At 37.3% G+C, this 25208-nt stretch overlaps 1 protein-coding gene across 1 annotated transcript in view; it reads right to left on the reverse strand.

The window, feature by feature from the left end:
* robo2 (roundabout 2) overlaps window positions 1–25208 on the reverse strand; it is a 44691-nt gene that overhangs the window by 12068 nt on the left and 7415 nt on the right. Inside the window, 4 exon segments of the mRNA XM_068294561.1 lie at window positions 1451–1591; window positions 1663–1950; window positions 3338–3440; window positions 4730–4920. Of these exon segments, the coding sequence (XP_068150662.1) occupies window positions 1451–1591; window positions 1663–1950; window positions 3338–3440; window positions 4730–4920 (723 nt within the window).

Below are 25208 nucleotides of genomic sequence, written 5' to 3' on the forward strand. Positions count from 1 at the left end.
ACCTAGACAAAAAGGGGGGAACCCACCCCACGCATCCACTCACACATTGGGCATCACCTTTTGTGGTTTTTCTTACAAATAAAAAAGAGTGGGAGAGGAAAAAAACGAATGAAACGAAGACCAGGACTTTGCTTTCTTTTTGGTTGGTTGACTGCGAAATAGGTTTTAAATGTGCGCCACTGTGCCAATTGTTTGCTTAACAAAAGTTTAGGACAACACAACACACAGCATGGTTGATACGATGTGGTGGGTGGTGAGGGGAAAAAAGGGCACGGAGTACGGGTGGGTGGTTCTACTATTATTTTCTTTTACTGCTTTGGCAACGACAGCAATTTAAAGAAGCGTAAACTAGCTGCTTGGATGAGGGTGAGCTCCATTTCCTAGTTCGCCTCTGTTGATGATGATGATGATGACTATGACGATGATGAAGGATGAAGGAACCCCCTCCTCACAAATACTCTCTCTCCTACTCCAGCACTCGGTGAGTAGTTGCACTCGTTTTTAGTGTGTCTGGAAGGACAACAACATTGCAACAGTCGAGTGTTGTGCAAGCAAAATTGTTGATTGCTGCCAACAGAGATTGGCAATTAACGGAATTAAAAGTTACAGTTGTGTTTGCCCTGTTGGGTGACCTAGGCAAAAAGAGCTCAAGGGGAGAAACCAGGACAACGGACACCGAGGGGCTCAGTGGCTAGAGGGGATCAGAGAACGGGCCCGACCACAACACGAAAAGAATAACAACAACCTAGAACAAAGACTGAGTGTGAGTCAAGGGAGAGCAGTGTTACTTTATTTAGGTGTTGCATACACTGAGAGAAAGTCTACAAAAATGATCAAACTAACAAATATTTTCAATGAAAGTTAAATGTCGATACGGTCACGATCTTCATTCGAGACCTACAAATATTAATGTCTACCTATATCTTTCCACATTTGTTTTTATTTTTACTTAGTCTAGAAATATTAAATTATTTTTTTGTAATCTGCTCTGCATTTGGTTCTCATCCGATGTCGATACTTTAAGAGATCAGTTTAGGTTTTGAGGATTCCTCTCGAAAATTTCTAAAGGGTTCTTAAATAAACTTTCATTCATGGTTAACAAATATTACATTCGAAAAAATTGTTCACTGCATAAAACCAAGCTAGAATTTCGTGTAGTGTTCGTTGGTGTACACACTGACCGAATGAGAAGCACAAAAAAGCCACAGGCCAAAGCAACCGCATAAACTAACTTTATTTCCACCCCCAACTCTATGCCTTCTCTCTCTCGTATGGTAAACAAAAAGCTTTAATTTCATTTCAAATGTACGCACACGCCGAATGAAAAACTACCGAAACAACAACAACAAAACGAACAAGATAAAAAAAAAACAGAAGAACGAAAAAAATTGTAAACCAACAACATGGCTAGCAGGGTATTTCCGGTTAATTGAACTTGAGTGAAACTTACTCAAAGGCATATGGCCACCGGAGGCGGCACGACGCCACAAGACATCTGGCAAAGGATCACCACCGATACGACACTGGAATACAACGGAGCTGCCCACCACAGCCGTTTGATTCTGTGGGCCACGTATGAGGAATGGACGCACTAGAACGAGAGAAAAAAGTAAAACGAAAACTGAAAATGATTCTTGCAATCGTTAGTAAGGTGTTACTTACCATGAACCTTTAAGAATGCAGTCGCCGATTCACGTATACCCACAACATTCTTAACCACACACTGATAACGACCATCATCCGACTGACGGGCATCCTGTATGGCCAAATTGCCGCCATCGACAATGCGAATACGTTTGTTGCCACCGCTCAGGTTCAATGTTTGACCATTCTTGCGCCATGAGATTTGCGGTTCAGGTGAACCGCGAGGTGCACCGCACTCCATCAAAGCCACCTCGCCCTGGGCCACTCGGGTATTTTGCGGCTCCAAGCGAAACTCGTCGCGCAGAACTACAGTGAGACAGAGAAAGGAGGAGAAAGAGTCAGTAAATGGGTGGTTTATGGGTTGCCAGTGAGAATGAGTGGCAGTGCTTTGATTGATTCAATATTAATAACTGTCAGTTGAACAGGTACTAAAACCACGTCCATTTTGCTTTTGCCCTTTATCCATCCATCCTTTTGGCTAGTAAAGTAAGCTCGTCCCCGGCATATTCTTCTACTCCATCCCCTTTATTCCTCTTGTTCCCCCTTCAGCCCCACCAACTCCCATTTTGCTCATATTTTATGAGTCGCCCATTTGCCAATAAAAGCTTGATAATGATGCCCAGGTTCTTGGCTTGGCTTTGAACCTTCTCTGGTCTCTACTTTGCCCCAAAGCAAGCAGCAGCAGCAGCAACGGCAGTTACAGCAGCAGCTAACTGAAATATTAATAAGCTTTGGCATTTGCAATACGTATTTTCTCTTCTTTTCACTCTTTTTTTTTTCCATATTTCTTTTTGTGTATTTTTATTGCTGTAAAATGCAAAAAACTGCACTTCAATAAACGCATAATGCGCTTCATTGCACGCCAAAGGCAAAAGGGAAGACCCAACTGAATAACTGACTGAATGACTGCCTGGGTTGGACTTTACTTTGGCCATCAAAGCCAAAAAGATGATCAAACGCTTAAAGCTCTTCAAAATTCATTTTATACTTTTTAGACATTTAATTAATGTACAGAATATCATTTACCGAAAAGGAGAAGAGAAACATATTTTGCAATTGCTTTATTTTATTAATTAGAAAGCAATGTGGGATTATTGTACATCATCCGTATGACGAGAATGACAGGACAAAAACTGAAGGTGGAATGAGCTCTTCAGTGTAACATGAGGAATTGCAGCTGTCTGGCATGGAGTAGGAGGAGGAGGAGGAGGAGAAATAAGTCGAATGAAATGCAACAACCCTCCAAATTGTTCATTAGCTGAAATTTGTACATGGACTTTAATCGATCAATGTCCTTCGTTGCACAGTTTATTGCAGTATTGACGACTAGGGTAATACTCTACAAGAAAAACTATAACCGCATTCGGAAGATAATTTAAGCTTAAGTAAGTTGATAAATTATGAAGACTGTGATTAACTTAAAAGTTTAATATTTTCAAATAAGTTTTCATTGAACTCAATCTCTAGCGACTTTGTATATGTGTAAATCGGTATATTCATTTATATTTAGACTACAATTCCAAAATAAAAACCTATAATGCCATTCAGAAAGTCAATTGCAAATAAGCAAAGATCTAGCAATAAGTGAACGTAGTCTTGTTTAGTTTCAAGATATAAAACAGCAAGCCCAGTCTCTTGCTTTCAAATTCACAGCTAAAACTATTTTAGTTAGTAATTATCTAAATCTACTTACATGCCACTTGCAGTGTTGCATTCCTTGAACGTGCCACACCAAACTCATTTTTGGCCTGGCACCAATATGTGCCCGCATCGCTTTCTCTACGTGAATGTATGACCTGCAATAGAGAACGAAAAGAAAATAATGATTATAGAGAGAGAAGTACTGTGAAAAAGATTATTAGAGATTTTAAGTAGTATAGTTTAATAGGCTGTTTTGATGGGTCCAGACACGTGTCCCTGATACGAGGGATGTGTGTGTATGTGAGAGATCAAAAAGTCTTTCAAAAATTGCTCAACCGAAAGCAAATAAAACGTGAAACGTGTCTCCTCAGTTAAGTCTCTTCCTGTTGTTACCATTGCTCTTGACCAGTCCCTGCGTATACGCAATTTAATTTAATTAAAAAATACATTGAATAAGACTTTAATGTCAGATCCACCCCATGCACACATACACACGCATATACAGTATAGTATTTGAGGGTCCAATTGGGGGTCTGTGTGCGGCCCTTAATCACTTGGCCACTTCAATTTTAATTGGCAACAAACTGTAAGCTCGTCGACGACAATTCACTTACGTTTTTAGGCAAAATACAAAAAAAAGTGAAAAGGAAATAAAATTAAATGGGGAAGGGTGAAAAATCCAACAAATTGTTGAAGTGTTAGGCTTGAGATAAGACCCCATCTTTGCCGCTCCATCTCCTTGGCCTCAAAAACTCAGTAATTTCAAGTCAATTTAATGGCTGCTGGCCATTTCCTTTATTTAATTTTTTTCTCTTGCTGTCTTCTTTTGTATATTATTTCAATTTAAAACTTAGTCATCTAGCAATAATTTGAAATGAAAACAATAAAAAAAAAAACAAAAACAAAAACAAAATGTTGCATTTAATGAAAATAACAACATGACAAGAGCGAAGGGTTGAAGGAATTTAATAAATATACACACACAGAGTCCGAGAAAATTGCAATAGAATAGAATGAGAGCGACTTTTGCCCCCTCAGTCATGCTTAGATTCGAGTCTCTCGTTAGCTAAAATTGTGAAATGTGCACGCACGAAATGTTACGCAGGGATGAGACACAGAGAGCCCTTTCAAGTCACTGAAGGTGGAGAAGGCCTATGATGTATCCTTCTCTCTCCACACAGAGTTGAGAATGGGCTTCGAACCCATTGTTTTGTTATTTTTATCATACCATTTGGAAATGTATTTTGGTTTTCGATCGAATATGCATTGAAACGGAAGCGCATAAAATAATATGAGAATGAGAAATTTATGCACAAATGTTGCCTTTCTCATGAGACAAAGATCTGTTCAGAAGTAGGGGCGAAATAGTGTGTATAACTTTCTCTTTCTCTCCTTTTATCAACAGCTGTAAAATTCATCATAATGATAGAGGTTATGTTTTTACCTTCAGAAAGAATAAACCACCCGCGGGCAGCATTATGCGATGTGAACCCGCATCCGTTTTCAGTTCCCGTCCATCTTTATACCATTGTATGGTTGGTGTTGGATTGCCTTCGGCTTTGCAATTAAACGTAAATGGATCATTTTTTGGCACCGTCGTGTCCATAGGGTGCTCAATGATGCGCGGATTTTCACCTGGAACAAGAAAAGAGAAACCAAAATAAAAAAATTAGTTATCAGTAAAAAGGAGACTTTAGTGAAAGAAAGAAAAACATTGTAAAGATCTTTTCAATTGACAGCGGAAACCCTTACAGGCCACTTGTAGAAAAATCTCATCTTCTCATTTTCTTCGGTTTTCTTTGTTGCCCACCAAGAGAGTGTCAGCTAATGTTTCACCCATAATGACAAGGATCCCTAACTCACTCATCATCATCCCATCGATGTGTTTTTTAAGAGCTCACACATGTTATCATTCCCTGCTCTAGGGATTTATCTTCAGTCTGCCCGTTTTTGAAACAAGTTTTGTCACTTAAGGAGTGAGTCCAGCAATTAAGATGCCATTAACGTTTCAAAATCTAAGTTAAAATTATGTTAAAAAAGAAAACCTCCTTGAGGCTTTGTACTCTAGCCTCTCTCCCATTCCACTGCTTAAATTCAATTAACTTCAAGAAAATATTTGCTCGCCCAGGGTGCCACATGGAGAGGAGACAGAAAACAGAAGACTAAACATAAATTTCTGCATGTCGATAAGGATGAGACAAAGGACAAACGCTAGATAAACTTTATTAAAACCAGGAACAGCCAGAGCCAGCCAGTAGGAGCCAGCCAGATCCAACATCCAACAGATTCCCAGAAAACAACAGTTTTGCGGAGTAACCGAGAACAGCTGAAATGTAATTACAAAAAGCGCTTAAAGGTGAAAAATGTGTATATTGAGCATGGGTGGGGAATGAAAGAGAAATCGAGTGGGGAAGAGAGAGAAAGCATAGCTTTGTATCTATGTCGATTGGAGTTTGGGGAGGGGGGTACACTAGGTTCCTGGTTAGGTAACATCATTCAGCCGGAAATTAAGTTTTGCAGATTTATTGAAAGCGGATAGTAATGAGAGAATGACTGCAAAAGTGAATTCACTTTGGTGTAGAGATGACCAGAGACAGCTGCAGGTCACAAGGTATATAAATCACCAAAGACATTTGATAAATTTACAAAACTAAGTAGAAATGGTAAGAAAGATAATGGAGAGTAATTAAACGGACAGTGGAAGAAATTTAATAAGTAAATCCATTCAACAGATATTATTAATAGTATTAAAAATCTATTACAAGATTACTTTTAATGCCGAACTGGGAATTGAAACATCCTTTCTTAAATATTATACTATTTTATATTATATTTTATATCAACTTTTATCAAAGGTATATTGCAAGAATGAAGAACATTCAAAATAAAATTATGCTTACGATTTCATTGAATGCCATTTCCATGGTAGAGTCTATCTATGGAACTGAGGGTTCTCATATTACCTCATCGGTGTTAAAGGATTAATTTTGGCCATTTTTTACGCCTTCATTGCAAAAATATGCAAATCAAGTTACGGGTTTATCGTGACATTGTTATCACTATTGAAAAAATCAGTATTCACAGTGATTCTGTTTCATCCCCAGTTACAAATGATATTTGTCAAATGTGAGTGCAGCAGCACCTTGGTTGGCCCTAGTTTTGGCTGGGGTAACTCGGTTTTGACTATCTCCTTTGTGCTCTACTCACCAATCCAGGCAACAAGCAGCCTTTTGTGTAGCTGCTGCTTTTGCTTCCTCTCTGCTTTGTTGACCAGCTTTGAGTCATTGTCTGATTTTGGCCATGATGCCAGAGAGCCATTGTTCATGTTGTCATGGCTACCCAGTAAATGACTATCTATGTATATCTCAAAGTATTTTCTCTTTTCAGTTTTTCATGCTAATTTAAATGATGAAATAGCTCAGATGAAATATTTGTCTACCAGTTGCTTATTAAAATTAAATAAGAAGTACAAAATGCAGAAAACCTTTTTGTTCATACGAGTCGACACCACAAAAACCAAATGTAAGAAAATTCTTTTGCCAGGACTAACAAAATATTTAATTAAGCAAAAATATGTTGCAGTGAAATAAACACTGAAAACTTTAGATTTTTCCCTTATATTTTCTGTTCTGCATTTACTAGGAAACCACATGAAAAAATAACTGAGAAACAGAGGAAGCAACTTCGATAAGTTAGCCAGGAGCAAAAACAAATCAGGTAAAAATGAAATAACTGAACTTTGCTTCAAGAATTTTCCTCTACACACACGCAAAACAGAGGAAAAGCAAATGAGAGAAAATGGAAAACTGAAGAAAAACAGTTGGAATTTTTTTCATATTAATATGTATGAAAGAAACGCAAAAACAGAAAGCAAAACTTTTCATTTCACGGCAAAACTGAACTGATGTAAGCTCTATGTTGAAGCTGATTATGCTGATAGCAACAGATGCAACAGTGTTCCATACAAGAGCTCATACGGAAATGTTTTAGTGACACTAGCCAACAAAAGAAAGCGGACTAATAGGGATACAAAGGATACAAGAGGATTTTCAGCAAATAAATTTCTCATTTTATAAGTTTTTTTTTTTTTTTGGTAACATGAAACTATTCATAAAAATTACTTTGTTTTATAACTCCTAATACGAGGGGTAACTTCGATTTTCTGTTCATCAATAATTTTAATAATATACAGACTTATGTTGTTGGTCGAGTTGTTTAAATTTAGTAGACAGCAATCCTAATACTGTTAGTAAAACCCCAAAAATATCATGAATCTTGCAGTAGTAAAGTCTTATACTAGCCCTCGTATAAATGTTTCTCATCAAACTGGCATACAAGCATAGAGCACTTAATTACGTTCATTTGGCATACTACTAGATACTCATTTGTTGTGTATGTGTGTGTCTGTGTATGTGTTTTGTAGGTATTTGTGGGTGGCTTTGGCAATTTATGCATATGAAACGAAAAAGAAAAACTCAAATTTGAAAGAAGTCTTAAGTAAATAAACAGCAGCAACAACAGCAAAAAGTGCTGCTGGCATGCACCTAAGTAAACACAGTGAGTGCAAGCAGTAAAGCAACAAATGTGTGGGTGAGAGAGAGTGACAGGAAGGGTAACTGAGGGGGCAGAGCAATGAAGTGAAACCCACAGCTCATAATGCGCCACTAACGTGTTGGAGTTGCAGGAACAGCAGCAGCATCAGCCACAATAATAACAGGAAATGCATTTGCTGTTGCTGCTGTTAGGAAAATCTTTTCTTACTTCTGTCTGTTATCTTAGTTTATGTATGTTGTTCTTGTTGTTTGCCCAACATAAGCATACAACAAAAAATGAAAAACAAAAAAGCAAGAAGCAAAAGCAACCGTCAACAGCATCTGCTCTTGCCTGTTGCCACTGTTGGCACTGATGTTGCAGTTGCAGTTCCATTTGAATTTCTGCTAATTTACATTTGGCCAAAGGTGCTAAAAGCCATTGAAGTTCTTTCAAGCGTCTTGGGGCCGAAACATACATACATATACATATGTATGTATATGCAATCATTATTAGCATGACAAGAAAAATCACAACTTTCCACAAATCACACGGCAAAACTTTAAAAAGCGTCCCCATCCACTCTCTCCCGTTCCACTTTTCAGTTCGTTCTCTCATTACTCTAAACATTTGCTTTAAATTTATACATATGCAAATCATTTGGCTAGTTTCTCCTGCTCTTTACATGTTATCGCACCCACAAGACAGGCTTGTAATCAAACAACAAATAGCCGCAACTAAGTGGAAGATGCAAATTGTCTACCCAATGGTTGAGTGTGTGCGTAAGACTGTGAATGTGTGTGTGGGGTGGGTGATATGTGTGTGTGTGAAGTAAATATGTTGGCATATATTGGGGTAGTCTATAGGAAAACCACTAATTAAGATGATATGTGCATAGAAATGATATAACCAAAGCTCATTATAAGCAAAAGTGAAGCTACTAAAACAACGTTAAGAGTAAACTTTTAACTAAGGGCGTAACTTTACCAAAACTATTCTGAGAATACTAAGAATTTTAGTCGTAGGTTCGAACTTAGCTAGTCCAAATCTCTTAGTTCTCTTCTCTATATCTATCTATAGAATCATAGATTCATCTTAAGAATTAAAAAATATTAATATTTATAATTGATTCTTTTAAGCACTTTTTTGTGATTTGAGTTCTTTTGCCCTTATCAAACATAAAATGTAAGTCAAAGTTTTGTTTTGTGTTTTTGTCACAAATCAAAATGTGGCAGCTGTTTCACAGAATGTTCGCTTTTGTAAATTTAGTTGCTTGACTCACGGAAGTTGTGACATTTTGTTGCTTCAAAAGACTGAATAAAAGAGAGACAGATTGAGGGAGTGAGCAAGAAAGGGAAACTAAGAGAGAGATAGAGAGTATAAAAATTTAACAAAGCCTGACAAAGGGGCATGCTGTAGGGGACATTCGATTCCTGGTTCCTTCTCCTGTATCTCCTTGTTGTTGCAACAATAATTTATAAGCTTTTAGTGCAACGCGACTTGAAGTTTTTCCTGTGCTTTTTTTCGTGTTTTCCGTTTTTTCTTTTCATTGGTTTTTTTCTTCTTGGTAGTTGTTGCTTTTGATTTGCCGCCAGCTGCTGATGTTGGCTTTGTTTTTGTTTCTATTTCAACTTTTTGCTACCATTTATTTATTTATGCTGAAATGTTTAATTATTAATGTGCATGCAACTTTGTCCAAAGGGTTGCTTGTCTTAGGGAAGAGTAACAAGGAGTTGTTGTTTGACGAGAATGGGGGATGGGGGTGGAAGGAAGAAGCGGGTATCTGTTTGATTGGTATGAGGTGGAGAGAAAAAAAAAGGAGCTGCCTTTGCTTGTTTGAAAGCTTGAGGAGTTTGTAAGCCTTTTGCACAACTTTTGCCACTTAAGCTTTGTTGTAAGTTAATATGAATGAGTGACTGTATGGCTGTGTGTGTGTGTGTGTATGTGTGTGGCAGATTTATATTTACTTGTTGTTGCTGTGGAGCTAAATACGCCAAGGCGCTTATAAATGTTTCGTTTTTTATGCTTGGCGTTGATGGGTTAGGGTAAAACTGGAGCATATGGTGTATTTAATGGAATTCAATTTATCAAAATGATTTTATATTACATAAAACATGAAAATTCATAACTAAGGCATACTTTTGGGAGCATTTTGAGAAAGTTGTTTCGGTCTCCTCGTTCGTAGAATCTTAACAAAGACTTTTAACAGAATTGTAATTTATAATATTTAACTTTAATTTGTTTAATTTATATAGACTATAAAACGAATCGGTTTTAGTAGATTCAATGGCTAAGAAGAGATTAAAATTACGAATTGTTTGTCAGATTTTTCTTGATAATTTTGAGGAATATAGAACATGATGGGTTAAATATATTATATATAACTTTATATGTAAAAATTGTGAAACATGAAGTTGCTCTCAAATGCAGAGTATTTAGAATTCTATACAATTTCTTTCCAAACGTCTTATTGTTCTTCAGATTGCAATGCTGGAAGAAAATGCTCTTCCGTTTTTCTTTTTTTGTTTAATTTTTATTTGTTTGTCTTTGTATTTGCGCGCCTTGTGATTGTTGTTGGTGTTGCTATTGTTATTGTTGTATTTGTTGCTGTTGTTGCTTGTTTGCTTAGGTGCCGAGAGCAACAACTTTTAGCAGGCTAAAGCGGAAGCTGCCTGGTTGCCAATTATTTAAATGCTGGTATTTACCTACCAACACGGCGGATGTGGGCCAAGACAAGAAACAGAAGAAAACAGCCAAGAGAGTATAAGAGAAAGGAAGAGAGTAAACAGAAGCCGGGAACATAAATCATTATCACATTTATGTAATATGCAGGAACGAAAATATATATGTATATATGAGAAGCAAAACAAAAAATATCCAAAAGGAGACAGCCAAAAGAGCAGTCAAATATTTGCCCGTTTTCCTTTGCCTCCTGCTTTTGAGGACCTCGACCAGGGAGGGCAATAAAAACCGCAATAAACCAACAGGGATTATGGTTCATAATGTGAGGATTTTCAACAAGGACCAAAACACACATACACACAAACAAGCACACACCACATTTAAGTAATGAAAGTCTAGGGGCAACTTTTATTGTTTTTATTGTTGCATCAAGAAAACGCAGACATCGATGGCAAGGAAAGAGAAGAGAGAAAAAAAATGCCCGAGAAATCAAAAAATCAAATAAATTATTCAAAATGCTATTTTGGCATATTAATATAACAAACATATTGGCATATGTCCTTAGGCCCCTTCTGGCAAAACCCAAAAGGACCAAAATGCCATCCCTTTTTGCCTTTTGACTGGGCTAAACATTTGATTAGGCAAAACAACAACAACAACAAAAACTGAAAACCGCAGGCAACTCCCTATTGAGTTATATGTATACGTAAGTGCCATACGCACAGTGGTTGAAGATTGAAAATATAGAAAATATATATCAAACAAATTAGAGAAGAGTTGGATCTATAAGCTGATCAAACGCAATCATGCCTAACGATTCTTAGAAAATAAATTCTACTTACAGCATAGGCTTAAGAAACATTTCTAAATTCTTAACATTTTACCAGTTATTAACATATTTAACTTTAGCTTAAAGACCTCTTTGCCAAAGTTGGTTATTATTTTTATGGGTTCTAACCTCTCTTACTTTTCAAATTATTCAATTTGTAAACATTTATCTTTGTTTTGAGCCACTGTGGCCACTGATGAGGGAGCGATTTCAACTACTTGAGCACTTTTCTTAACACATTTTCAATGTCAAATTTATGCCAGGGCATGTCTCAGACTGCCGGAGACTTTGAAAACGTCGTCGCTAATGAGCCAAAACGCCTGAAGGTGCCTGGGAAATGTGCTCGCTTTCAGACAGAGAAAAATATATGAAGCAAGAGAGACAGAGAGATCTGACAGGGAATGGGCTAAAGACTTGTGTTTTTTCGCACATTGTACGCATATTGTTAATTTGGCGCCGCCGGGCAATTCCCAGACTCGCCTCCCACTCACTTTACAACAATTTTCCATTGTCTGGAACCCCAAGTTCTTTGGGTGTTTTATTCTTTTTTTTCTTTTTTGGCTTTTGGTTTTCTTTTCCTCTGCGACTTTTGCGCTGTTAATTAAATTCGACATGTGTAAGTGTGTGTGCTTGTGTGTGTTTGTGAGGGGTTACGTGTGTGTGTGTGTGTGTGTGTGTGTGTGTTGGGAAAACCACATTTTGCTAAAGGGAGTTAAGGGGCTTTCGTTGGCTTATCAACTTTTTGCAAGTTTTAAATATGCATTTTGCACTGGCTAAAAGAAACCGCCATAAAAAGGGTCGCCAGTGTGCGCTCTTATCAATAATTTCATAAACGAAAAAACACTGAAATCCTTTTAAAGTTTTGCCCATTGCAAACAAAAAAAAAAAAGATATTGCAAAACCCACAAATTGAACCCAGTCATAAATACTTATATATGACAGAGGAAAAAAAGGGCTGCATATGGGATAGGATGTGGCCGAGGCAGGACAGAAGAACAGAACAGAACAGGACTCATATGTATATACATGAGAAAGGCAGCAGCAGGCAGCGATCAATGTCATATTTTCCCCCCACTCTAGTCATTTTTTTTTCTGTCTCTTATCAACTCTTTATAGTTTATATCTTTGTTTTCTATCTACACTTTTTATGTCCCTCTTTCCGATGGAATTCAATCTTGCTCCCATTCGTTCGTTTATCCCTACAACTTTTTTTGGCATGTTGAAAAATTGCATTGGCATTGAACTCGGAGTAGTAAAGTGAAATGTGGAGTGGCTTTTAGGCGGAACTTTTATCATAAAGATAAAATTATGTAAATATTTTATGGTCTTGGCGAGTGATGTAAGTTTATTAATGAAAAGAACTCGGCTCAGGGATTGGATTATGGCCAGTTTGGACTATGTTAATATAAGAAATATGCATTATAATAGGCAACTATTTATCATAAGATGAAGTGATAAATAGATTTTTCAAGTATGGAAAAGGTTTCGGTCTAAACTAAAGCGAATGTGAAATACTCTTTAACAAAGGAATTATTTGCTAGATTAAAAAATCTTAAGATTATTATCAATTGGTTGTAACTTTTGAAAATATTGATAAAAAATATAAATAAATAATAACGAAAAATTATTAAAAAAATAAAACTTGATGGAAATTTTAAATATTTAAATTTTAATAATACGCCAGAAGAGTCTTAATCAATTTATTGAATAAACTATAACAAAAAAAGTAAAATTTCATAACATTTCAGTAATAATTATTACAACAGTTTCATATGACATCAGATTTATTTGCATTCGGCTAAACTAATTGAATACACCCTGTGAAATCTGTTCTAATCAGTATTTTGAAATCAGGAATTAAAAAATTAATCCCATCCACATATAAATTAAATTGAATTCTATTTTTTTGTTCAACGCCTCACCCCAAGTGACACCTGCTAAAAATATAAACAAAATATATATATCTGGCCCTACCCTAACATTCGCTCTTTGTGTTTTGTCTAGCCACACAACAACAACAACAGAAATTAAATTTATTTGACTATATATATATATGTATACATATGTGTATACAAAATGAGATGGTAAAATCCAATTAATCATTTACTCTAATCTCTTAATTGTATTTTATTTAGATTTTTGTTGTTTCATTTCGTAAGCCGCTTTAAACAATTTCATAGTTCACACAGCCGCCAAAATAGTATTATGCATAATACATATAATAATTTTTATAATTTGTCAATTTTTTTCGACAAAAAAAAAAAAAGACATTCAATTAATTAGATTTGTCATTTCCATTGACATTTCGACAACTTTTCTATTAATTATTTTTGATAGATGTGGTAAGAAAAAAGCTCTACAACAACTACAAACGAAATGTGTCAATGGCTTGTCTGATTTATGAGTCCGACATAGTTTCGACAAAACCAAAAACCAAAAAAATAAATAAATGCTCCACATTTGTGAGAGAAGCAGATTTTTCTATAATTTCTACATTTTCATTTAAATCAATACCTTGTATTCACAGACTAGAAGGGGGTATATAAGAGTTGACTACATCTACCAGCACTCAATTCTATTTTAATTTAAATAGATTTAAAGTGAGACTATCTTATGTGATTCTTGCACTATGGTGATCTCTCTAATGACACTTCAGGCCACAGATGGCGCCAGAGATCCAAAAAGACTCATTTTTAATACTTAAGCTGCTACAGGGTATGGTTGTAATCGTTATGAAATGATCTATATTATATAGTTTACTGTTACAAATCGTTTCCAATCATTTTGTAGATCTTGTGGTATGCACGTATGTATGTACATATGTATATGTAGACAGTCCCATTTTGCTTACCTAGAAGAAGAAAAATGACAAAAATGAAGAAAATTTATTAGTCAATCATGTTGAGCATAAGAAATTAGTTAAAGATCGTTCAAGACAACAGAGAGAGGAACAGTAGCAACAAAAGTCATAAACAATTGCACATAAACCTTTTTTGGATTTGGGTTTTGGGTTTGGGATTGGCTTTTCCGACATTTTCGTCGCATGTGCAGCATAAATTATGTTTTGTCTTTATGTCGTTTTGACATCCCTGACAGATATGCATCGGACTTGAGCTCTCTCTTTCCTCAACTGGCCTCTCTATACACATATAGGTTTGTAAGCATATCCGTGTATATATATATATATATACGATTGTACTATATAACCCCCAGGGCCAGCTGCTGCTGCTGTTGCTGTTGCTGCTGGGCAACACAAAGAGATCATTATCAATTTGAGAAGAGGGTTGAGTTAGTGAGGAGGGGGAAAGGGAAAGAAATGTTCACAGATGTCGTTTATTGAATATCGATTTACGTTGACTTCGTTAGAGAGACAAACGCATGTTAAATGTAAATATGAATAAATGAGCTGAAAAATGGTTAAGGACAAAAGCCAACAACAAAAAAATGCTTAAGTATATGTATATCATAAATAAAAGTGCTGCGGCTCGAGGGTCTTCAGAAAGTGGAAGTGGAGCCGCCTCTGTGCTCTCAATGTCACATGTTGCATGTCCTCCGGTCTCCGAGGCGAGGCCACTCAAAGCGCGAAACTCAACACTGGCTCAACACGGTCAACGAAAAATTCCATTGGCAAAAGATTTTCAACTCGGATAAGCAACATCAGACCAGGACAGACCCAAGGCTAGTTCCTGACCAGACAAGACCAGATCAGACAAGAAGACTTCAAGAAAAAGGGCTGCCAAGCCGTCGCGTCGTCGCTGGCGATGATTGATTTCATGCCAAAGTTGATTTCAATCAGCAAATTTTATGCAGCTTTTTTTTCGTTGCTCCATTGCTTTGTGTCGGTCTCTGCCTCTTTTTGTGGCCGCTTGGGGGTTGCCTCTTGACAAGAATTATGACACTAACCATATTTGGCGATCAAGTCTCTGGCTATTTGTGTCGTTTAATTGCTGAGAGCTTATATAATTATAAGAACCTCCAACCAAACGGCCACAAAAGCAAAAAAAGACAGAAAAAAGAAGTTAATAGGCTTTTTATTTTGCCACTGGGGCTATATTCCCCCGAACTTTTGTCCTCTATGGTATGGGTTTCGTTTGGTTTTTTCTCTTTTTTATGATACCAGCAAAACAAAACACGAATAACTTAACTTTAATCAAGAGCCATGAAATCGCATTGGAAGGCAACGATAAAAAACCACATCAAGAGACTATGGGGAGAAAGAAAAGAGGAGAAAAAGCAAAAGCAAATCAAAAATGCTAAGCATTATTATATTGGAGGAGCCTCGAATTGGGATGATGATGATGATGAAGAAGATGATACAAATTGCTGTTATTAGAGTGACAAAAGAAGAAACAGAAAATGATGTGGGAGAGCGAAATGATTGTGTATCAAACACAGGAAGGAAGTCAACTTGAAACTTAACCAAAAATTAAGTTTTGTTTCCGAAAACGCAGAAACAAAGGTTTCAGTTTTTAGAGTTATTTTTTAGTTTCTAATTCAAAACATGGAATAGAACACGGCAAGTAAAGTAGCATCTTCGACTGTTCTTTTACCGTTTCCGAAAACGCAGATGGTAAAAGAACAGTCGAAGATGCTACTTTACTTGCCGTGTTCTATTCCATGTTTTGAATTAGAAACTAAAAAATAACTCTAAAAACTGAAACCTCAAAATAGACTTGACTAGAGGCCTAATTTTCTAAATTTCAAGATAAAACCACAATTAGAGCAATATAAACTAATTTCTGTTTTAGTTCCATTACAAAGAGGACTTCAATTAAAATGAAACCCATATACTCTTAGATATGCAACCAACTCAACTTTTGGGTTGAAACCCTCTATTACCCTTGAAGTTTACGTACAAACCCCTAACAAATCCTCAACAAATGTCCAGCTTTTACCCCCACATACACACACACAGACATACCCGCACCCATACAGTTGCAAAAACATTTAATAAACGTTAAAAGTAAATGCCATTAGAGGCAACTAACTGAAATTTACTCTCACAGACGGCTTCCATCTTCTTTCTGACACTTGATGAGCCCTGTCATAACATTAGATCTCATCGCAAAGAAGAACGACCTGAGGTTAACGAGAAACTAAACTGGAGCTGGGGGTCTCATTAGTCTAGAGGAAGGGTGTCGGATAAATGTTTACTTTTGCTTAGTATTATTAACATTAATAAAAAAGAAAAGTGGAAGCTGAAAGAAACGAAAAGATGCGACGACTTTAACTTGGCAATGTTTAACTTAATTTAGGTCTAAAGAAAACTGCTCTAATTGATTGATTGACGTAAAGATGGATTGAGTGAGTGAATGAACGAGTGTATAGTTGATTGATGGATAGATTGAATGGATCTTCAAGAAGCCATATGCCAATGTCAAAGGTGTCAAACCAGAAAGTTGTTTGTGCTTTTTGAACTAACTTACTGAAATATTTATTTGGCTTAGTTTCCAAACGCAGATGACGCAGATGATAAGGGGGAGAAGAAAATTCGTTAAGCCTAATGAAAGCAACTTATACTTATGTATATATATACATACATATGTATATGTATATGACTAATCAACGAAAATGATGAGACAATTTGTTACACTCCACTATTAAAATGCCATTGAGCTCAATGAGAGAAATATTGTCATGTTGGAAAGTGTGAAAGAATGAATGAATCTTGATTGAGATGTGGGCAGAAATGAATAAAAATGAGTATTAATGCAAGTAGAACGAATTGTGGGAAGAGACCGAAGAGAGCGATAGAGGGCATGGCAGTGCAGGGCAGGGGTGAGGGAGTTCATGAGAGATTAAAATTTATGATGGAATCCAAATAGACGCGAAGCCATATTATTTATTTATTTATATAGTTAAACTGTAGTCAACTATTTGTTGATTGGCATTTTGCTTCAGCTCAAATGACTTCCGTTACAGACACAAATTATAATGTAAATCGATGCAACATGAACATGAAATATAATTGAATTGAAAACTGTTGCCACACACAGAAGCAGCAGCAACCATCGAACTGACAAGCAACAAGCTAAAGTAAAGGGCAAAATGCTAATAATAAAAAAAAAAGGAGAAGAAGAAAATCAACTCTAAACATAACATTGTGGCTCGTTTAGCAACCTCGGACTTGGGGACAACAGAAACAGAAACAACAACGTCATGTAACATGTTACCTGGGCATCAAATATGGATAGACCCCAACCAAGAAGCAACGGCGGCAATATATCATCAAAGTGGAAGCTCAGACCAAGAGAGATAGATCAGGCCACTCAACCGCCACCCAAGCAGCGGGTGAAGTGGAGGAAAAATCAATGCAATTTCTATTTGTAAATGACCAAAATGAGCAACAACATCAACTAAACTCAGACAGAAACACAGAGAAAAAGAGGGAACAAAAAAATGTTGCTGTCGTGCAGTCAGCAGCAACATGTTGCTGCTGTTGCTCGATTGCAAGTTATGAGACCACCTTGAAGATGCAAAAGGAAAGCAACATAGATACATACATATGTATGTGTATCCTGTAATGATCATGCAGAAAAATCCCTTTGCTTTTTTATATTTTGTCTTCTTTCTCTTTTCTATTTCGATTCAGCATAATTAATAAACACATGGCAAAACAATTTATCAGGTTTTCAGTTATTTTTGTCCATGCTTTTTGCTGTTGCTGCTGCTGGCAAATCGATTAAGCAATCTCGCAACAGACAACAGCAGCAACAACAACAGCAACAAAAAATGAATTAAAATTGCTAAAAAAAAAAAAAAAAAAAAACATGTAGAGAGGGGGTAGAAAAAAAAAATAATAATAAATGGAGGCAAGCATGTGAGTGAAAAATATGAAAAACGGCGCCGACTTTTTGATGCATGTTGCCAAAGGGCAAACCTTTGGCGACTAGCAACGAGCAGGTCCTACTACCAGGCAGAAAGGAGTTGGAGGAGGTGGAAGCAGGCTGCGCTCAGGCAACTTGTCTTCTCTTTTGGCATATTTGTTTTCCTTTTGCTTCACTTTGGCGGCATTGCAAGAAGAACAACAACAGCGACGACGAGAAAAAAAAATTCAATTTAAAAATTATTGCTGCACTTTGCTTGTTGCACGGCAGCAACATGTGCCTCAGCCTGCCTCCAAAACATGTTGATTATTTAACAACAACGAAAAAAAAAAAAAGGAGAAGAAAAACAACCAGCAACTAGTCAACAGAAGACAGTTTAGAGCATGTATCTCAAGAGTTGGAAGAGAGAAGACCAGCAGAGTCTCAGTGTCTTGTTGCTGCCGTACGCAGCACCAGCAACAGCAACATAATTTGTTGCCAGCAACATGATGGTCGTGTGTTCTTTTCAGCCTTTAACTTTAATTTCGCATTTTTGCATTTGGCATTTGGCTCATTTGCATTTTACTGTCAAATTAATCCAATTTACAGGAGTAGAAAATGGGTTTTTCTTTTTCGAGGGTCCACAGTCATCTTATACGCAAAATGCGGCCTGCCAAAGCGAACAACATAATTACCGTTAAGAATTGTGAGCAACAACAGACAGCAAAAAAACAGAACGTTTTGGGTCCCCCTTAATTGCCTTTAGTGCAACCATTTGGTGGCAGACACAAAGAAACAGAGACAGCCACAGAGACAGAGGCAGCAACACCAACCAACCATCCAACCATCCAACCGACCAACTACAGCTGCCTGCCTCTGGCCAAGACCACGATTTTCTGCCTTCTGACTCGCATTAGCAATATGGGAAACGAATCGCTGACCATCTTACAAGTTAGAGGACTAAACAGAGATGGCTCTTATTGTTAGATAGATGTTTATAATCAAACTCACGAATTATCCCTCTCATGTTTATCTTTGAGATTTAATTGAAATTATTTTAGAAACAAAAAGTAATTTAAAATTTTGGGTTTTTAGACCAATAGTTAGTTGTGTTTGCATTCGAAAATCAAGAGATATGGCAAAAGATTTGAATTTGGAAACCTTGATCATGTGAAAGAATTTCGTGCTAGGCAATTGCCTCATCTCTGACAGTGGCAACATAGCGGCATGTGCAACATGTTGCTGCTCCCTTGTCAGTGCACTACCAACCGCTGGACATTGGCCGCACGTATCGATCGCATTCCGCGTTCCTAATTCGCTAGCATTTTGCAAGCGGCAGCAGCAGCAGCAGCTTCTTTTTACCATATTCAGCAGATAGCAAAGAGTCTTTTGCCTTGACTGTCGCAAATCAGATACAGCAGGAAGAAGACTCTAGAGAGAGATACCAAGGAGAAGAGGAGGAGGTGGTTGAGGAAGATAATGGGGTAAGACAAAGCTAAGGCTGAACTGGACTGGAGTGGACTCGAGTGGAGTGGCCGGACTTGTCCCTGTTCGGTACGCTCTTCTTCTCTTGAGGTTTGGTTGGTGTTCTTGTTGTTTAGCATATGCAGATAGTTTGCCGGTTACGCACGCTTGATTTGCTACACAAAATATTTGCATACGTTAGCCGCCCCCCCTCTCGCGCCTTGTAAAAAGTGTAGGTATATGAAATTTAAAACGACCAACAGACGAAACGAAATATGTTAAACGCGTGACTAATGTGAGAACGTTCCATGAGATACATTCAAACATGGATACATACATATATTCGTTTGTATGTATGTATCTATGTAGATATTTTGTACATTTTAGCCTTGATCAATGATCACACACCGACAGCATCGGCCAAAAACTTTTGCTGCCTGGTGCCTAATTAGCTATGCAAACTATGAGATACACAACACAAGATACCAGGTATTTGCAAAAGACGAAGACTTGGAGGAATGCCTGCGGCTTCATGCGTGTAATCCATGGTTTGTAGTTGAAGTTTTAGACGTTTTGTTGTTGAGGAAAGAAAGTTTAACTCGATTTAGTTCCAATTAGCTGCCATTTTCGGTCTCGTGTGTGGGCGCCAAATTTGCAAAAAGCAAAATTGTCGGTAATTTGTCTAAACGGAGTGGCAACGGAGAGGCGAACAACAAGGAAATCTTTTTAGCTAAGCGCTGCCAAATGATCTACAATAACCGGCAATTTCAGATACATTTTCAAGTAAAATGCATTTGCCACATACACAAACGAAATGAAATCGATTATGAGAATCGAGAATGATTTTTTTCTGTTTCAACCATTTTGAACTATGCATTCTGTTGTTTCTTCTTTTTTTTCATTATCTGGCTATCACCAAATGGCTTTTTCTTTTGGCCTTTTGAAAATGTTGTCCCTTTAGGCTATATAACACCTGCATTCAATTTTCTTTTTGAGATACATTTTGTAGATCTCTAACCGAAGCCGCCGCCGCCTACCCAACCAATTTTTGAAATGTTGTAGAACCTTTTTTCTATTCTACTTTTATCCACTTCAACTAGTTTTTTTTTTTTTTGTATCTGTATCTGCGCCTGGGTGTGTTGATGTGTGTGTGTGTGTGTATCTAACGCATCTTTTGTTTGCCCTATGCGATATTGTTTTTTTCTTCTTCAACTATTTGGTTTTTATTATTATTTTCTCAATGTTTTTGTGTGTGTGATGTTGTTTTTTTGTTTCTCTAAGGCAAAATTTATGACCTCGCCTTGTCTTGGCTTGAGAATGCGTTTCTTGTTACGTTTCATTGTTTGGTTTTTCTTTTAGAGTCAGAGCCCAAGAATCCAAGTCGAATCTTCTTTACCTACCTACGCAAAAGTCTGACTCAAACTCGACGTTGATGGCGGCGGCGGCGGCGGCACAAATTGCCTTTGACCTTGCGTTTAACAGGAGGAGAGGCAGTTGCCAGAGAGCTATGTAGATTGAACAATTTTCCCGCCTTTGCCGCATTGCGTTGGTTGTCGTTTCGCCCTCAGCTTCAATTAGGCAAACATTTTGAAGTAAAACTTTGGCACATTAAGTGAGGAAAAACAGTTGCTTGGTCTCTCTCTCTTACTGTGTAAGAGAGATAATCATAAAAATTTAGCAGCTTTCCTTCTGTTAAATTTTATTGGCAAACTTCTTTGTTTGAATTTAATTTGCGCCTTTTTGCCAAAACAACATCAAAAGCAGCAGCTGCCAAGAGGAAAAACAACGCAAAAAATATAATCATAAATACTTTTTCCTATATAGATTTCGTTCTTTTCCCTTTTTGGTTTCAGTTTGGTGTATCTTTTTTTTTGTTACCTGACTCTGTGTGGGATTATCCCTACCAATGCGAAATTATACAACTTTCTGGTCAGTAGTAGGAAAAAGGGCGATGGCATGGGCAGCAGGAAGCAGGGGTAGGGGTAGGGCGAGGGACTTTGCTTTTGGTTTTGTTCTCTTTTCTTTTATATTATTTTTACTTTTTTTTTGTTTGTTGCTGCGTTCTACGAAAAATTGTTGCTTATTGCTTTTGGTCTCGTACTGTGAGTTATTGTGTGTGTGTGTGTGTGTGAGTGTGCGTGTGTTTGTGTGGGTGCAAGTAAGCATGAAAATTTCGCTAAGCCAACTTAATGCAACTTCTTTTGCCAAGTTTTTTTCTTGTTGTTCATATTATCTTCCTTTCCCCCTTTTTTTTGGTATAAGGATTTAGCCGTACGCATTGTTTTCACTGTTGTCTTGGGTCTTGACCTGCTCCTTTTCTTGTGATCTCCATACACCTTGCAAAGGGCATATTTGTTTTAAAAGGAAGTTTGTGATCCCAGAGAAGGTAAAAGTATTCCAACTTATTAAGAGATGATAATGGAAAGATAGAAAACACCAACAGATAATGGGAAGAGACAGAGAGAGAGAAAAAAAGCCCAAGATATTATTTAATCCCAGGCAACATCAACTGATATATACAAATTATACTTGATCTTTCTCAGAAAGCTATAATTATACTTTTTTGAGCAAATTGATGAATGATTTATGTACTTTAAGACAATATTCTAGAAAGATATGGCTAAGTGAAACTCACAAATGTGGGCAGTCTAACAGTCTAATATAATATTCACCGATTATGTCGGAACGATACATACATACATATGTATATAGAATCTCACGAACTTCGTAGATGACTTTTATTACATAAACCCACACTCAATATTCGGCGACAATTTTTTCAAAGTATAGAGTATTGCAACTTTGCCAAACTTTTCGGATTTTGAATCTTTATCTTCAACTTGTATCGGTAATATGTATATATATATGTGTTTGTGTGTATATGTATGTATTTATGTAAAGATATGAATGCCATATGTATCTGTGGAAAATTTAATTTATACATTAACCCCTTTGGTCATGTTTCGCGTTACTCCTCGGCAGCAGCAGCAGCATCGTGTCACACGATTTACATTGCATGTTGTCACGTCATGCTGTCAACAGTTTGCGCTGGCCGTGAATTATCCCAGCCCAACAACAACATCGACCAGAAAACACCAACAACAGCCTACCGACCAGCATAACAGATATGTCGGTTGAAAGGTGCGCGAACTGGCACCTTGGTGACTCTCTGCCACGCCTTTTGATGCCTAAAGGAGTCGCCACACTCAATTGCCAATTCAGAGGAGAAAAATACTTAAGTTGAGTTTTTTTTTCCGCTTTACTTTTTTCCTCTTTAGGTGTTGCTACCATGAGTAATTAAGTCAGTTGGCTGCCTATAGCCTACCCTTCCTTAGTCCCTACCTACCCCCTATCCCTGTTGCTGGCACTCTTCAAACGTCAAGTGCCGACCCTTCCGTCCTTTGTCCAATTAAAGCTCTATAAAAATCACTCAAGGGCCCGCGCATTTGACAATCAACTTTAATAATCGTTTTCACTCTCTCTCTCCTCAACCTTGACCTGGACCCACAGTAAGGATTTTCCCCCCCTCCCCATCCCCCCCAAATTGTTTTTTTTTTTTTTGTTAACTGGAAAAACATTGTAAAGTCAGAAGTTAAGGGCCAAAAAGGGGAACAAGTTACGATAACAACAGCAGAGAACAGGAGAAAAAGGGCGCAAAAAAATTATGAAAAATTAATTTCTGCCCGACGGCTGAGCAATTTTTTTTTTTTTTTTTTTTGTTATTGTTGTTGTTGTTGGCATCTTTGGGTAGACAGACAGACATAAAACTGTTGCAAGGGTCAACGATAATGTTTATGCGTGTCAGATAATTGAATCATGAATATTTGCCACAGACAGACAAAAATGAATGTAGAATACCTTAAAATTAAGAGGAAGTTTATCGAGTTGCCTTTTATTTAAATAAAAATTTAACAGGTCTTAGAAAATGTTGAATCAAAAAGTGCAAGATGTTTGAATATATTGGAAGAATATGGTAGATGGATTGTGGTAAATCCTTTTGCTTAATCCAACTCTTCTTATCTATGTACGTGTCTTTGGTTTATCACTGCTTCTAATTCATTGTCCTAAAGGATCTAATAATCTAAAGGTATTGACTCTTAAAACTTGACAAGTTTTCATTTTAAGATTGCCTACTCAAAACATTGTTGAAATGATATCAGGGTTTGTTTTTTGCTACTTGAGATTTTGTGTTTTTGTTTTCTTTTTTATATCAAATTGTTGTTGGAATCCCGCATAAACTGTTTGGGTTCACACATTCCATAGAAATAAAATTCTCCCATCACGCTTTGGGTCTCTGCATGTGCGTTTTTTTGTTGTTGTTGTTGTTGTATTTTTTTGCTGATGCCCCTTACTTAGTTGCAATTGCTGTGTCTGTGTCTGGTGTTGTTTTTGTGCCTGTTCGACTACCATGTGCTTGCTGCTCTTTTGTGTTTATGTTTTACAATACATTCCACTGTTGTGGTAACGATGACGATTGCTGTCGATGCCACCACCAATACCACCACCACTACTAGCAACAACAACGGTGGCAACTTTGGCCTGCAGGCTAAACCATCCACATCGACATCGACATCGCCAACTCCAACTCTCATTTTGGTCCCTTCGATTTGTTGGTCTGTCATCATGCCTCATCATTGTCAGCCGCCAACTCGCGACTCCTGCCTCTTGCCCACTGACTCTTCTGACTCTTTCCTCAAGCTGATGTTGTTGTTGTTGTTGTCGTCAGCATGTGCAACATTTTCATCATCATTATTTCATGCTGCAGAAGGCAACCCCAAAGGCTACCCAACTCCGTTTCCTTTTTCTTTCCACTCGTTTGGTTGTTGTTTCATCTTCTTCTGCTTTATTTTCCTTTTTTTTTTTTTTTTTGTTGTTGTTGTATTTATGCATTATTGAATTTTTTTGTTTTGTTTATAAAGCGACATTTTGTGCCTGCATAGCAATTATATACATACATATATTCAAGATTCATTCCTGAGAATATTTACACAAATGTCAAGAGCCGATCCAAGACCAAGAAGAGATTTGATAGAAGGATGAGAATCAGGATGAATGCCTCCCCCCTACAAAGACTTTGATTTCAATTGGTTGGCATTAAGTTATCACTAGTCAAAAAGAAGTTGGCAATTGTCACAAAGAATCGAAACGAGAGATTGGAATCATCATCAGCAGCCAAAGTGGCAAACAATGTCAATCTCTTGAGTTGATTCTCGTGTTGATGCCTCTGTGATCAGTGATCTTGCTGTGATCCGCCGAGTGAGTGTGTACGTCTGTCTGTCTTTCTTACTCCTCGTTTCATTTTGCACGCCATGAAGCATGGACATTGATTTTTATTGACAGCTCACAGCGGTTTATTAATGATCGTGCTGGGCCTGTGCTTGCACACAGAAAGGCGATCCCAAGCAGATGATAGCAGGAGATGGGCTCGGGTTGGAGATGGCTATGGTTATGGAGGTCCAAGTCAAAGTCAGAATCTTTTGCACGCGATGCGCATCAATCTCAGACAAAGATCACTCAACTGTCGTACGACTAGATGCAAATTCGATCTTTCCTCCTTTGTCCCTCTCTCTCTCTCTCTCTCTCTCAGAGTATATCTCTCTCATTTCGCTTGA

This window comes from Drosophila tropicalis, unplaced genomic scaffold (genome assembly GCF_018151085.1).
Source record: "Drosophila tropicalis isolate 14030-0801.00 unplaced genomic scaffold, ASM1815108v1 contig_845, whole genome shotgun sequence".
In the NCBI taxonomy this organism is placed as follows: domain Eukaryota; kingdom Metazoa; phylum Arthropoda; class Insecta; order Diptera; family Drosophilidae; genus Drosophila; species Drosophila tropicalis.